Source organism: Berghia stephanieae, chromosome 7 (genome assembly GCF_034508935.2).
Source record: "Berghia stephanieae isolate SIO BIC M18660-M18661 chromosome 7, UCSD_Bste_1.3, whole genome shotgun sequence".
NCBI lineage: Eukaryota > Metazoa > Mollusca > Gastropoda > Nudibranchia > Aeolidiidae > Berghia > Berghia stephanieae.
In genome coordinates this window covers 46,324,877-46,341,005 of record NC_088366.1, presented here as the reverse complement: position 1 = coordinate 46,341,005, position 16,129 = coordinate 46,324,877, and the positions used below count along the sequence as shown (strand labels likewise).

At 33.4% G+C, this 16,129-nt stretch overlaps 1 protein-coding gene across 24 annotated transcripts in view; it reads left to right on the top strand.

The window, feature by feature from the left end:
• The window catches only part of LOC144977366 (uncharacterized), a 118,842-nt gene that overhangs the window by 38,550 nt on the left and 64,163 nt on the right, over window positions 1-16,129 (top strand). For 10 of the 24 annotated variants that reach the window (XM_078922514.1, XM_078922491.1, XM_078922506.1 and 7 more), the window contains 7 exons: window positions 837-920; window positions 1,123-1,281; window positions 5,617-5,679; window positions 8,609-8,692; window positions 9,219-9,302; window positions 14,193-14,267; window positions 15,262-15,408. In XM_078922514.1, coding sequence (XP_078778640.1) covers window positions 837-920; window positions 1,123-1,281; window positions 5,617-5,679; window positions 8,609-8,692; window positions 9,219-9,302; window positions 14,193-14,267; window positions 15,262-15,408 — 696 coding nt within the window. The remainder of the gene's footprint in view (window positions 1-836; window positions 921-1,122; window positions 1,282-5,616; window positions 5,680-8,608; window positions 8,693-9,218; window positions 9,303-14,192; window positions 14,268-15,261; window positions 15,409-16,129) is intronic. The other 14 variants (XM_078922504.1, XM_078922502.1, XM_078922499.1 and 11 more) reach the window with 6 other exon arrangements.

The window sequence follows — 16,129 nt, the reverse complement described above, 5'->3', positions numbered from 1 at the left end:
TACTGTCTTTTACAGCTAATTTCACACCAATAAAATGTGCGAAAATATTCTGCAATCATTGAATAAATTTTTATTCAACGCATTCAAGGCATAATTCAATGATTACGTATTTACTAAGAAATGATAGGGTTTTCCAATGAGAGAGCTGGAATAATATCCATTTCTTTTCAATCTATGAATACACATACTTACACAAGTCAAAGTAATACTAAGCTGCTAGAAGCTGTGGACCGTAAAAAGTAATAAAACAAAAATGAATAGAACAGCTTTAAAAAAAAAAAAGAACAAAATACCAAACACGGAATGTTTAATGCTCAAAACCCTTCTTCAGCCAACAACAAGAAACAATGAAAACATGAATACATTACTGATTTTTGGGCTTTTTTTTCAGTAATGTATTTATGTGTTCCCAACCAAACGTACAGTCAATGAGAGACTTAATGTATAGTGGATCAAATAGGTGCAGTTTCCCACTCTCCAGAAGTTAGCTAGAGTACCAATGATAGTTTATCATCTCAATTGCTCTAAAACCGGGGGTGGTTAGTGCAGTAGAAATGGGGGCTTAAAGGCAACCGTTCAAAATTTTTGTTTTAACTTTTTTATCACCATCAGCATATGGAATTCTTTGCCTGAAAATATCAAAAAGATTAATGGCCAGAGAAATTGATAAATCAAAAGGAAGCCTTAGGCATGTCCATTTGTTCTCACCACACTCACAGTCGGGATTATGTTCAATGTACAGAGTTGTGACTTAATGACAAGACCAGAGAAGAGAAATTTGTTATAAAAATGTATGAAGTATTTGTTGTCAGGAGTCTTTCTTTTGTCCTAAACAGGTTTCGCATTATGAGAGAAGGATACGGGCATTGGAAGTCGAGTTGGTGGAAGCAAAGGACCAGAGGAGAAAGAATTTAGATGAGGTAGGTGCATCATCATTTTGACGTTGTCATCATCATCGTCATCATCATCATCTCATCATCATCATCATCATCATCATCATCATCGTCATCGTTATTATTACCATCATTGTCATCAGCATCAGCATTTTCATCATTATTATTATTATCACCATCATCATCATCACTACCATCATTAAACCATGATGTTTTTATCATTCTCCAGATTGGTGCCTTACAAGAGTGCCTCAGACAAGGTCAGATGTCCACCCAAGACCATCACGAGGTCCTCAAGTCGGAGCTGGGCAGACGTGACGACACCATCCAGAAACTACGACGGGATGTCCTCACCCTGCAAGACAAACGGGACTCCGCTGTAGCCGAGGTAGGGAATGGTTGATAGCTTAGAGCTTGGACTGGGGTTTTAGAATTAGAGTTTCTGATATTATACAGAGATGCCAACTCTTAATAAAATTACAAATTTTTAAACATAGAAATGATGCCAGTATGAAAAATCAACAATTTTTTTTTTTAATTGGAGCTTTCGTATATAGCAATGTCCATTACACATTTTTTGGAGAGGTGGGGGTAGGGGTTAGGGAAGGGAAATAAACCATTTTTTTTTTTTTTTGCGTGGGGTGGGGGTAGGGGAGAGGAATTAACCATATTGGGAGGGGGGGGGGGGGCTACACATTTTTGGGGATTGGGGAATTACACATTTAGAGGGGGAGGGATTGCACTTTTTTGGGGGGCGGGGGGTGTGATTACGCATTTTTTCCCTTCCATATTTAACATTTCTGATTTCTGGTTGGCATCTCTGCATTATGTCACCGGTGAAGGCAAGGAAAAGATTGACAATATTTATTTGTCAAAGAAGTAAGGCTAAGAATGTCAATGGCTAGTATTGTAGTTGTAGCACGACCGAGTTTGATTTTGAACTTAGATAAAGATTGTCAGTTGTGATTTTTGTTTTTGCTTCATAGAAATATGTTATGGATGACAATAATATTGGTTGTCGAACCTGTTTTAGAAAACGCAAGAGATAAAAACAACATATTCCATTTTAAAGTCTCAACTATTTTAACTGTTTTCATTTGAATGAAAAATCTAGCAAACTTTTTGTATTTCTCTTCCTTTATATTGTGTTTCTGTTTGTGTTTGTTTGTTTTTTAAAATGTTATTCTGTCATCTGAGTTTTAGCTTTTTCCATCCAAGGTGAAAATATTTTTAAAAAATGTTTTGTAGCTATGAAAAAAAAAAAAAGAAAAAGAAAGCTTTACAATTTTCTCCACAGCCCTTTAGGGAACAAGGTTGAGCGTGTAGAAATAAAATTTTGTTTACAATATTTATCTATACATTTTTAAAAATAACTTTTTACTGATAATGAAGACATCAAGTCTACATCTTTGGTAGATTAAACTAGGAATGTTGTTTGTTTGTTTTGTTTTTTTTTTTTGTTTTTTTTTTTCTTCGGGGGGGGGGGGGGGGTTGATGTATAACCTATAAATTATTTTCAGGATTACTCATATGCACAACTATTTAAAGTATTAATGCAATGCTTGCATGTATAATGTTATATAAAATATATTGCATCAAATTTATAAAATGTGCTTGGAAATCTTTTCTTACGGCCATCCTGTGAACAACTCAATTATACATGATTAAAGCAAAGTTATGTCACAGACAAATAATTGTTTTACACACATCCTATTGTCCAAACAAGACATGTCAAAGTTTTGTTTTGTTTTTGTTTTGCTATTTTGTAATGAACATGTGAAACAATTGATTGTGTTGATGTAATCTTGCTCTCTCTATCTCTATCTCTCTCTCTCTCTCTCACTCTCTCTCTCTATCTCTTATCTATCTATCTATCTATCTATTGAATCGTGTTTGATACAAATATGGTACGAAAAGTGCTCGACATGTAGTAATGGAGCGAATTATTATTTAAAATATTTACCACAATGTTTGGGGCAGTCTACATCGATGTAGACTGCCCCAAACATTGTGGTAAATATTTTAAATAATATCTATCTATCTATCTATCTATCTATCTTTCTATCTATTGAATCGTGTTTGATACAAATATGGTACGAAAAGTGCTCGACATGCAGTAATGGAGCGAATTATTATTATTTAAAATATTTACCACAATGTTTGAGACAGTCTACATTAATGTTTCAGGCTTAATTTGCCATCGTCAGCGAACATATTTGGAAATTAAAAGACAACAAACTAGACCACAACATTTCATGGAAAATTTTATCTAAAGCAACAGGATACACACCAACATCAAAACAATGTAGCTTATGCCTGGAAGAGAAATACACTATAATCAAACCACCGACAAGAGCAAAACCCACCCACCAGAAAATGCAACTGCAGAAATAAAGAACATTGCCCGCTAAACAAACAATGCTTAGAATCAAGTTTAATTTACCAAGCCACAGTCACAGAAACTAAAACAAACAAGCAAGAAAAATATGTAGGACTAACAGAAAATAATTTCAAAACAAGATACAACCTCCACACCTCAACATTTAGAAACACTAACAAAAAAACATCCACAAAATTCAGTGAACATATTTGGAAATTAAAAGACAACAAACTAGACCACAACATTTCATGGAAAATTTTATCTAAAGCAACAGGATACACACCAACATCAAAACAATGTAGCTTATGCCTGGAAGAGAAATACACTATAATCAAACACCCTCATGAAGCCACACTCAACATGAAAAGTGAGATGTACGGAAAGTGTCCCCATCGGCGTAAATTCTTGTTAAGCAACTTTAAACCGGAACCACTTCAAGAAACAACAACAGTCAACAAAACAACTCAGTCCTGACGATGGCAAATTAAGCCTGAAACATTAATGTAGACTGTCTCAAACATTGTGGTAAATATTTTAAATAATAATATCTATCTATCTATCTATCTATCTATCTATCTATCTATCTATCTATCTATTAATCTATGTAACTATTTCTCTTCCTGTTTTATTTCTTAAACTTGTTTTTTTTTTTGAATCATCTTTTCTGTTTAATACAATATCGAATCAATAACTCAGCTTGATGTTTTCACAATAATACTTTTTGAATAATCAACCAAGTCTTTTCTTTTTCTTTTCAACTCCTTTAACGAAGAGTTTTGTTTAGTACCGTGAACAATTTTTATGTCAGAATTGTTACAGTCATATTTCATATTTATTGACCATTATAAAGACATAATAATTCAAAAGACACCTACAACACTAGCCTGATCGGGCCTATTGTAAGTGTTGTATCTTTTTTTAAAATATATTTAAAACATTTTTAAAAAGATGTGAATAGTATTCAGAAATATATGCTTGACTTCAGTTTATTTCGCATATAAATATTCTAGAAAAATCAAAAATCTAATTCTGTTTACTCCATACAGATATCACTTATAACCCATTGAGTTTCTTCCAGCAAATTAATTCTCTCATTTTGTTTTTATCTCCTGCTCAAGTAAATTGGCTAAAAAAGTTGATATTTGGAAGTTATTGAAGTCTTAATAGCAAGATTGGATTCTTCACAAATGATATTATCTCGTATTATTTGTCTTGTTTTCATTGCGGATTTAATAATTTTTTTAATGAAAAGAGCAGTTACTGTTATGTGATTGTGAGTTGGTTTTTTTTTTTTTTTTTATGCCAGGTTTTCATCACAGTTTTAGCTCTTTTGATAATAAAAAAAGGGGAAACTGTGTGGGTTGGATTAATATCCGATACCCCTTAGCTGGATTAACCAGCTAACTGCCGTACTCTGCATGGAAAGACACGTATTTAAAAATTTGGCCAGAAAACTCGTCCATTAAATATCGATTGATTTAAATGACTCTCATTTTGGCAACAACTCTCAAATGTGGGATTTCAAGGCAGACTTCGCAAAGTCCCAGATATGAGAGTTTTTGCCAAGATGAGGGTTGTTTAAATCAGTAGATATTTGAAGGACAAGATTTCTAGACAAATTTTTTTAATTCATGTTTTTCCAGAGTACGGCAGTTAACTGATTAATTTTAGCCATTTTTTCCATTCTGTCCTGTCCGTTACTGACAATCTGCCCTGCCAAGTTAAAACCAGGACACTTGGCTTAGGAGATAATAACTTGCTGAAGCTATAAACAAAAGACTTTTAGTTAGATAATGATGAGAAACTAATTGCTTGCTTTGTAAATTTAACTGAATACACAATCTTTCTTTGCTTTACATAATAGGGAAGAAAAGTCGTGACATCAAACCCACTATCTACTCTTTTGGTTCCTAAATCTTTGGGAGTGTGTATGTAACCAGTCCTTCAGAGTACTAATAATGAATAGATTACATATTAAACCATAAGGTGGCATAACTATTTTAGTAGCAGGATGAATAGGCAGATTATTAGGAGTACGGGATGTAAAAGAACGAGGATGGGTGATCTTTATTGACGACCAGCATTCATTTAGACTAGAAAATAAGATGTCATCACTCTGACTCCGGAAGATCATTTACACAAGGTATGTATTCAGTCCTCCAGAAGCGAGATTTTACACTTCCAATGAAATAGGAACCAGTATTTTTGACATCACACTTTCCTCCCTATTGTCTCTTTCCTCATCGTCATCATCAAGAATCATTGCCATTAATACAAGTCTAGTTTGCAGAACTTCTCCATGTTCACCAATATATCATCCATTTCACCTCATCATCATATTAGAGCGATGCTGCCTTCCATAAACTTACCCTGGCCGAAGATCAGGCCAAAAGAGCGCAAGAGGAGGTAACTCTCACTGCTTTTCATCTTACACCCCCAAATATTTTTTATTTTGCACCCATGTAGTTTTTATTTTACCATTCACTAGCGCTTTAGTTTGGATTTGGTTGGAATTTTTTGTTGTTCATTTTTTGGGGTTTATTATTATTATTTTAAAAATCTTTACTTGTTTTATTTGCTTTCTTTTGTGGAAATTGAAATTTTGTGACAATTTTTTATTTGTTTTGGTTGAGGTGATTTTTAGTTTTATCGTAGTGTTATTAGATTTTCTGTGTATTTGTGTGTGTGTGAAATGCATTAAAAAAAAAAATCCTAGTTTAATATTTACGTTTCTCTTTTGATGCGTGATAGAATCTTATACTTATCATTTTTTTTTTTGTTAAATAGAATTTAACTTTTGTAGATTTGAATCCTTTGTATGCTTTTCTTTTTTCTTTTTTTTCATTGCGCCTTTTTATTTTATATGCCTTTTTTATTATTTCATGTGAGAAAATCAGTAGACATTTAAATTTTGTAATGATAAAGTCTTATTGTAAACACCAACTGCTTAAAAAGCAAAATAAAGAAACAAATTAATGAAATAATGCACACAAATAACATGTTAAAATCAAATAGAATCATGAATTTGTAAAGGGATCATCAACAACTTGGATATCTGTCCCGTCCTTCCCCCGTCTTTCAACCCTCCACTAATGTCCATCCGAGTTTATTTCATTTACTGTTTATTCATGCTCAATTTAGTACTTAAAAATATATAATTACTTTTTTATCTTCTTCGTCACGATTGATATTTGGACTTCGTTTTCATTCTTATTTTATGTACTTTGATGTGAATTATTTTTTCTTCTACATTTTAGGGATTCCTGCTTTGTGCCACAAGCTCATTCCTTGCCTATTTAATCTTCCATTTACAAATCTATTTTATATAACGGGGATGAATTCGGTGCTCTTCAATATTGTCAAACTTTAATTTATGTGTGAATCTGTGTGTGTGTGTTTGTGTGTGTGTGTGTGTGTGTTTGTGTGTTTGCTTGTCTTTAAGATGAAGGTTTCGAGGATGATAGTTTAATCTGCCAACAGAATATTCAGACTGTAATATCACAAGTAACGAAGCACCAAATTCATCCTTTTTTCCACCCATTCTATATTCCTTTGTTTTGAGAATTGACTGCATTGTCCAAAGGTAAAGAGATTGTTGTGTTATAACTGGATACATTTTGAATGACTTAAATAAGCACCTTTTTTTATCATTATACTAAAATAAGGTCTTTTTCGATGAAAAAGAAATTATCAAATCAATTGTTAAACAGTAAAGAAAAAACAAAAACAAAAAAAAAAAAACAACAGTCAAACAGAATTTTTTAAAAATGAATAAGTAAATAGAAATTGCCTTGGAAAAACTCTATGACGTTACAATAGTCGGATTTAGGACATTACCAACACAATCTTTCACACTTTATAAAAGCATGTTGACTTAGCTCATTGGCGTCATGCTTTCGTTGAAACATTTTCAGACAATTTTATAAGTTGTCACTTTCAAATCTGGACTCGTCAATAGAGATTGTCTGACCTTTGGACTTTGCTGAAATCTTTCACCTCAGATTGGCTCAGATTTTGATTGTGTATCACAGTATTTTAAAAAGTTCACGTTGTGAGTTATCTATGGGTTCATATTATCCAGCATACACACAATAAGGCGATATTATTGTCAAAGTATTTTGAATGTTTTGCTTCAGTTTTATGTCTGGATACATAAAGCTGCTCTTGAGTTAATCTGGGGTTTCTGTATTGAATTCAATGATTTGTTTATCAATCTGTATTTTCATATTTGTATACTTGGTGATGGTGGTGGCGGTGGCCAAATATATTACTAACACATTACATATAAACATGGTTATTGTGTTACATTATATTACGTAAAAACATGGTTACCGTGTTATATTATATAACACATTACATATAAACCTGGTTACCGTGTTATATTTTATATTTTCTCGCGGCAAGTTTTATTATTTGGTCATTTTGTTGTTTTGATTTTTTCATGTTTTATTTTCCCCCCTCGTCATAGATTTGGCAACAGTTCCCCAACTATCCTTTTAAAAAAAATTAATAGAATGAATCTGTATTCTCATATGTAATTTCTTGAAGGTAGTTATTTTCTACTGGTGTAGTAGGTAAGGCATATAATGTATAGGAAATTTTATTTCATATCAAATTATACATTGAATTTACTTTATGGAAAAATATCTCTTTTCAGTGGTAGTTTAAGTTAAAGCAAATTTTTTATAAAGGAATTTCGGGAATGCATTCATCTCTCTAAAAATAGAAACAAATACCAATTTAATCTTCTTTTATTTTTAATCATTTTTATAATATAAATTCAAAAGAGTTGTCTAAAAAGGAGTTATAATTTCTTCTTTTTTCTTTTGTTTTTTAGCATACTTACATATGTCCTGACTAGGATAAAAATGTGACATTTTAAAAAATTGTACAGCTGTCGCCCTAGAAATCTGATAATAGGATCTCAAACTTTAATAACTGACCCCTGACCCATGACCTCGTAGGATGGAGAATTGATTTCTGTCTAGTCTAGAGATGAATTATTTCAAATATTGTCCCACTGTTTGATTTTTTTTTTTTTTTTTCATCGTAAATGAAATTTCTCAATTTGAAAATCTTGTTTTCATTGTTGGACGTAAATACTTACTAATTTATGTCAGTATTTATTTTTAAGGTTCTTTTCTTTGTAAAAAAAAACAACTAAACATCTCGATTCTTTTACGATCCCTGGTAATAAGTAGGCCTTTCAGAATCTACACTTTTTTATTGCATGGTGCGGTCTAGATTTTTGTAGGGTTGATGAAACATTTCCTAATTAAATTTTAATGCTCTTCCACCACCACCATCGCCTTCGAATGGTTTTGCTGAATGTCAGGTTCATCGAATGGAGAAGAGACACAAGGCGTCAGAGGATGAAATAGCTCATGTCAGGAAACAGCTATCCGAGGCTGATCAAGAGGTGAGAAATGGCCAAGATTTTCAAAGTTGTATTTATGATTTCAGACACAAGCGATCTCTGATATTTCCAAGAAACTGGCGATTTTTTGTATATTTTTTTTTAGAATTGAAGAAAAATACAAGCAATAATGATGACATAAACATCAGTCTCTAAGTGCTTAAATGACATATATTACATTGGCTTAAACACACACACACACACACACACACACACACACACACACATGCCATGCGCACATACAAACTGCGAGAAGAAAGGGGAGGAGGAGGGGGACTAAGATATTCATCACTGTTGTATTACAAAAAAATAAAAATTAAAAAAACAACTATGTATAAAGATATTCATCACTGTTGTATTTTTTAAAAAAAACAACTATGTATAAACATATTCATCACTGTTGTATTTTTAAAACAAAACAACTGTGTAAAATGATATTCATCACTGTTGTATTAAAAAAAACCCCAAAAACTATGTATAAAATAGGAATTTAAAATTGATATTGTCAACTGAACGATCTCCACATCAGGTGAAAGTTTCCAATACAAAAACGGCCCATCTGGAAGGAGAGTTGAAAGTCTTGAGGGCAGAGAATGACGATTACCAAGCACAGGTACGACGTGGGCCTGACTATTGTCCATATCTGGTGTCAGTGGGATGTATCTGGTCGTAAACAACAAGGAATAGAACCGGTTCATTGACAAACACGGAACATTTTGGGCTCAAATCCCTTCTTCTGCCAACAACGATAAAATGAAAAATATATAAGTACATGACTTAAAAACCAGGTAGACGGCAGAGAAGTATTCGTTACGTCATTTCTGTTTGTTAAAAGATCTTGGAGTGTAACCTTGATGAATGTTTATTTGTTTACATTGGCTATGTGGTCGAGTGATCGCTTTCAGATCGGAAGGTCCTGGGTTCAAGCCTCGCTTGGCGCATAGTTGAGTCCTTGGAAAAGGCTTTTTACTCACATTATCACACTGTACTCAGGTGTAAATTGAGTTAACGATTAACAACGTTGTCTCTGTCCGAAAAAAAATATTGTAATAATATCGTCTAACAAGTGTCATGTTTCGTCCTACATTTTAAGTGTTGCTGTTGGCCAGGGACCCTTTGTAAAGTGCTTTCAGCACGTTTAGTGGATATTGCGCTATATAAAAGCTCAATTTAATTCCAAAATCCCATTACTTAACAGAAATGACGTGTCAAATACTCTGTTATTTGCCTGGTTTTTAAGTAATGTATTCACATTGTTTTTGTTAATTTTTTTTTTTTTTTTTTGGGGGGGGGGGGGGGGGGGGTTGGATTTGAGCCCAAAACAATCCGAGTTTGGTAATCTGTTCTATTCATTTTTGTTTATTACTTTTTTTTTACAGCCCACAGCTTCTAACAGCTTTGTACCCATTTTACTTGTGATATATCGTATCATATCGTATTGTATTGCATCATAATCTCCTACTTTAACAACCTTCATTTGTACTCCACTATTGTTTCCCCAATATAATTTCCTTTTCTGTTCTTTTTCAGTTGTGTTTTGACTGTTGTATTTTCCCAATAGATCACCCCAGTATGTGGTAGTTTTAGAGGTGTTGGGTGTTTATCAGTGTGTGCAAAAAGTTAATTAATTTTAGTTGCAACTGTTGAGCACATTCTCAAATCTGAATAGAAACGGTTGGCTGTCAATCTGTTTTGACACACAGGCGTGTAGTGTTATAAAATATAATAATATAGTAATACATTGTGACGCAGTGCTTGAAACACAGGCATGTGCTATAAAATTATATATATGTGCTCTTTGTATTTTGATTCCCTGCCTCTCAAGTCATTCAAGCGTAGATTTTATTCAGTTAAGAGCGAAAGTCTGAAAACATCTCTTCCCTTAAATTGTTTTTGAAATTGATCGGGAGTTTGGAGATGTGGGCGAGGTACATGAGTGTGTGTGGGTTGGAAGGTTGGGGATGGACTTGTATTGGGCAGAATACACCTTTTTTTTTTTCAGCCTCCAAGTTTATTTATTGTATTTCATTTCCTTTCAGTATTCCTTTGTATGAAATCTGTTTTGGTTCCTGTGAAGATTTTCATTTAAGTTTTCAGTTTTTTTGTTTTGTTGCTTGACTTCTCAAGTAAAGTTTTTACTTTTGCGTGATTATTTCTTTTCCACAGCTTTTTATTTGATACTGTTCTCAGTCTCCTGCATTTAGATTATCCTTTTTTATGAGATCTTTTATTTATTTATTTATATATTGATAGATAGATAGATAGATATATTTGTTTCTCTGTTTCATTGTTTCGTTGTCTGTTGATTTTTGCTTTCTAATTTTATTGCAGATTTTCAATTGCTATCTTTGATATTATGCAACAATATTTTTTTTGTGCTCAAAGGATTACAGAACTAAAATAATAGTAGAGTGTAGCTGGCATCCATTGTTAATTCCAAGTCGAAGACTATGTGTAAAGGTGCCATAATAGAATTTATTTAAGAATATAGAAATCGCACAGCCAGGGTGAAATAAAGAATATTAAAGTTATATTGCATTATTCAGTATTTACTTTTCTCGTCGATTTTAATTTTTTTTTTTTTTTACAATAGCACTATGGCTATAGGGGGGGGGGGGGTGAAGTGGCTTAGTGGTTAAGGCATTGCACTGTGAACTGGAAGGTCCCAGGTTCGAGCCCCACTTCAGGCACTTTCGTTATTTTCCTTGGGCAAGATTATTAACCCCCAGTTTGCTCACTTGGACAACATGGGTGATTCCTGTTGACATCAGACATCTTGTTTGATGAATTATCTATATACTCCTTCATGGAATGCCTCGGTGACGATATCTTATGATGTGGTGGAAGGGCATAATTTTTTAATTTTTTAACTATGGCCATTACCTGATTGAAATCAGCAAATGTTTGATTAGTTTCAATATTTTCAATTTTTATTATTTTTTTTTTTTTTGCTTTTACTTGAACCCTTTTCGATTTATTTACTTACATTCTTATCAAACGAGCCCTTAGATCAACAACCCATTTTGACAAACTGTTTAATTTTAATACTATCTTAGTAATATTTAGTCTATTCTCTACTTTCTGCTTGTGCAGTCAGTACTTTTAACATTTTAGTTCATTTAGCAGATAATCGTGGAAATAAGTGATACGAACAGGACAAAAACAAAAATCAGTTCACTGTTCTCAGTATCTCACCTTCAGCATCTGGAACATAAGTATTAATTATGTAGTATGTAAATAAATAGATAATCAAATGAATAAATAGATAGATAAATTTAAATAGATAAATAAATAAATTGAATTAAAAAGGATGTAAGGATTTTTTTTTTTAAAAATAACTGTCCTTCGACATTTGGAACATAAGTATTAATTTTGTGGTATGTAAATGAATAGATAAATAAATGAATTAAATTAATTAATAGATAAATAAACAAAGTAAAAGAATATAAGGATGATTTAATTTTTTTCAAAGTAAGCTATCAAAATGATGACTAATTTTGGATGTCTCTCATTTCTGATGTTAAAAAAAAAAAAGAAAAGAGTTAAGTGGAGTGTTTATATTGACTAAAAAGACCTTTTTTTTTATTTATGAGAAAGTGAAGCTTATAAGTATAGTGTGTAATTACCCGATGTTCCATTAAGCAGAGTAAACTGTAGATATATCTACTTAATGGAATTGCAATAAAATAACTATTTGATTTATTTTTTTTTTCACTCACTAACAATGAAATGCATTCAGGTGACTGTCATTTGTTAATAATGCACGATTATTATTATTATTGTTTTTGATGTGAGATTGAATGTTTTAGATTAATCATGGATAACAACTAAGAGACCTTTTAGTTTTTTATTATTACATTTACCAAAGAGGACACCGTTCTTTGTATGATGATTTCATTGAGATGAATAAACCCAGTTATTAAGCGGATGAATAAATATTTCTATTGACTTATTGAAATGTTTTTTTTTAATGCCCCATAATTAGTTTGACATTAATGTTGTGTTACAAATTCCTTATTCGTAAAAAGCTTCTTTATCTTCATCTTTATTGTTCCCTCTGTCTTCCGCCTCTCAATTCAAAGTCAAGTATTTATTTTCTGTATAAATACCGTTTGTTGCTTGTAAAGCAATAAGCTATCAATTGACTCAGAATGTGCAATAGATTATTTATGACATGTCAAATGTGTGATTAGCCCTAGCTTATGTCGTTTTCGCTTTATTTGTAACTCATACATTGATTATAGTAGTCCTTCAGAGTCATTGGGCCCATGGAGCCGGCGTTTATCCCAGTTTCTATAGCATGAAACGAACAATAGCAATTGCTTGCTATCCTTTGTATAGGAAGCCAGTCTATCGCAAAGTACTTTCCAACAGATCTAACAGTTCCAGCCATCCAATCACTGCTGGGTGGACAGGGGGGGGGGGGGGGGTCATAAAAAAATCTCGACTGCATCTGGGATCGATCTTGGTCCCTTTGTGTGCGAAGCAAGTGCTCTACCAACTGAGCTATCGGGACCCCCATGCATTGATTAAGATCCTCAAAATTCAAAGCAGTTTAATTGATTCATTCAAGATCAATTAGTCAAATGTTTTTACTTTTTAATATCTTACTGTGATTCTGCCCTTACTTACAGAGGTACCCCTAAAATATTTTTAAAAGCAACGAAAAAATTCTCTAAGCTCACGTCTGCGCCAGATTATTTTCACTGAATTATTTTTTGAAAGAGGACTTTTGTGTCTTTTCATCAGTAAGTCCATTCTGAATTAAATGAAAAAATTTTGTTTTTTTAACAGAAATTTTATATGAACATGACCTCGGGGTCAGTTTGTCTTCCAGAACGCTCCTCTCTGTATGTTTACAGTAAATCATTTTTAAAACAAACAACAAAAAAAGCCAAGACAGATAGCTTGATATTTCATCTTTAATTATAATGCATCATCTGTCAGAGACTACACTGATATTTTAGCATTTAACAAACTCAGCAATAATCACCAGGTTTATCTATGTTATTCTGTTACATTGTTTTCTTTTTTTATTTCGTTCAATAAAACTAATGTAATTTTACAATCAAGACTAATGTTATAAATTTTGTTTGTTAACACTTCATTTTTTTCTGTTTTCTCTCCCCTTTTTTTTTTGGTTGTATTTTCCACCCCTTCCCTCCCATTTTATCTAACACTCACTCATCTCTGCCCCTCATGATTCACCCCCCCCCCCCCCTCCCTTACATCCCCATACCTTCCTCTCCTATAATCCAATTCCCAATTCCTCCCACTCACTCCCCCCCCCCCCCCCCCCCCCGCCTTTCACACACACACACACACCCAATTCAACTCAACTCTATATCCAACACCACCACTCCCCCACCCTCTCTCACAATCTTACTCTTCCATTAACCGTTCATCCCCATCCAATCCCCTCCCTCCTTCCCCCATCCCCCAATGTAACCCAACCTTTAACTGCACCTCCACCCCACCCCCTCCATAACAACCCCGCACACAGGTGGCCAAACTAACCAAAAGTCTACAAAAGCTCCAGTGTTCCTCTAAGGACACCAGAAACACGTTGGCTTCGGAGGTAAAGAGGGGGGGGGGGGGGTTACTGAGATGTTAGCATTTATGTCAAAACTTGATATTGCTACTGCTACTGTTGTTGCTGTTTATATTATTGTTTTGTTTGTTATTTTGTTTTTTGGGGGTTTTTTTTTGTTTGTTTTTTTTTTTTTTTTTGGGGGGGGGGGGGTTCTTCTTGTTTTTTGTGGGTGTTTTTAAAAAAATGTTTTATAATTTTTAGGTTTTTTTTTGTGGCTGTCGTTCTTGTTGTTGCTGTGTTGTTGTTGTTATTGCTGTCTTGTTGTTGTTGCTGTGTCGTTGTTGCTATGTTATTATTGGTATGGTTAATATTTTTTTAGTTGTTGTTGTCATTGCTAATGACTTGTAGAATTTTTATTTTTTTCTTCACTCAATTCCTTTTCCTTCATAATATGAATATAGAGATAATCCCCATAGAGTTTCTTTCCTAAAAAACAAAACAAATCTTTTCAGTGTGATGATTTTGGTTTTTTAAATCTATTTCTATTCTTCGTAATATAAATTTTGATTTCTGAATTGTAAGCACTTGGTGGATATTTCACTTTGTAAAGCGTGTTGGGTTGTTTGGTTGTTCACATATGGACTTTTAAAAAATTTTACTTGTTTTTGTTTTAGTTTCTGTTTTTTTTTTTTTAATATTTTTGTCTATGTGGTCTCGTGATATGACAATCACCTTCGAATTGGAAGGGTTCGAGTCTTGCTCTAAGCAGTGCATAGTTGAGTCCTTGGAAAAGGCTCTTTACTCATATTCTCTGACCATACTCAGGTGTAAATTGACAACCCGCCCATTAACAGCCTTGTGTTTGTAGGGAAATAGATTGTCATATCGCCTTACACGCGTCATGTATCTTCCTACATTTTAAGTTTTTCTGTTGGCTATGGATCCTTTGTAAAGCACTTTGAGCATGTTTAGTGCATATTGCGTTATAAAAGAGCTCAAGTTTATTTGTTGTTGTTTGTTTTTGTTTTTTTTCTGACAGGTCCATGAGTGCCAAGATACCATAGTGAGATTGAGGAAAGACGTGAGAGACTTGGAGGAGAAATTGAGAGAAGCTTTGACCGCTGCCCAGCAGAAGGGAGAGATGGCCAAGCAGCTTAAAGAAGAAATTAAACTGGTCAATAGCAAAGTAAGATTTAAAAGAAAAACTATTTGGAGATTTTAAACATCACACATACGACATACCTGCCAATCCTTTCGCTTTTGGCAGAATCATTCCTATTTTTACTATGTACTATTCCGCCATTGTATCTAAAATTACGATATTCAAAAATTGATGATAATGGTAAGAAGAAAAAAGAGCGAAGGGGGGGGGGGGTGTTAAAAAGGTGAAATTCCTTTTTTTTTTGTCTCAAATTCCTATTTTCAGGCATTCTGATTCCACTTTTGGAATGTGAAGGGTTGGCAGGTCTACATACGATTGTTGTGTGATATGAGTCTGGACTTTGTAGAATGAAGTATTTTTAAAAATGAAGTAATGAATTGTCTTATAACTATGGGGTTGTGTGGTCTAGTGGTATGACACTTGTCTTCCAATCGTAATGTCCAAGGTTCCAGTCCTGCTACGAGCAGTGCAAAGTTAAGTCCTTAGAAAAGGCTATTTACTCACATTCTCTCACCTTACTCGGGTGTAAAATGAATACCTGGCGGTTAACAGCGTTTTCTCTGTCGGGAAAATAAAAATTGTAATATCGCATGACAGACATCATGTCTCGTCTTACATGTTACATGTTGCTGTTGGCTAGGGAACCCTTGTAGAACACCTTGATCACGATTAGTGGATATTGTGCTATATAAATGCCCTATTTTTTTTTCAACTAAGATTTATAATATGAGGGCTGTCCCAGAAA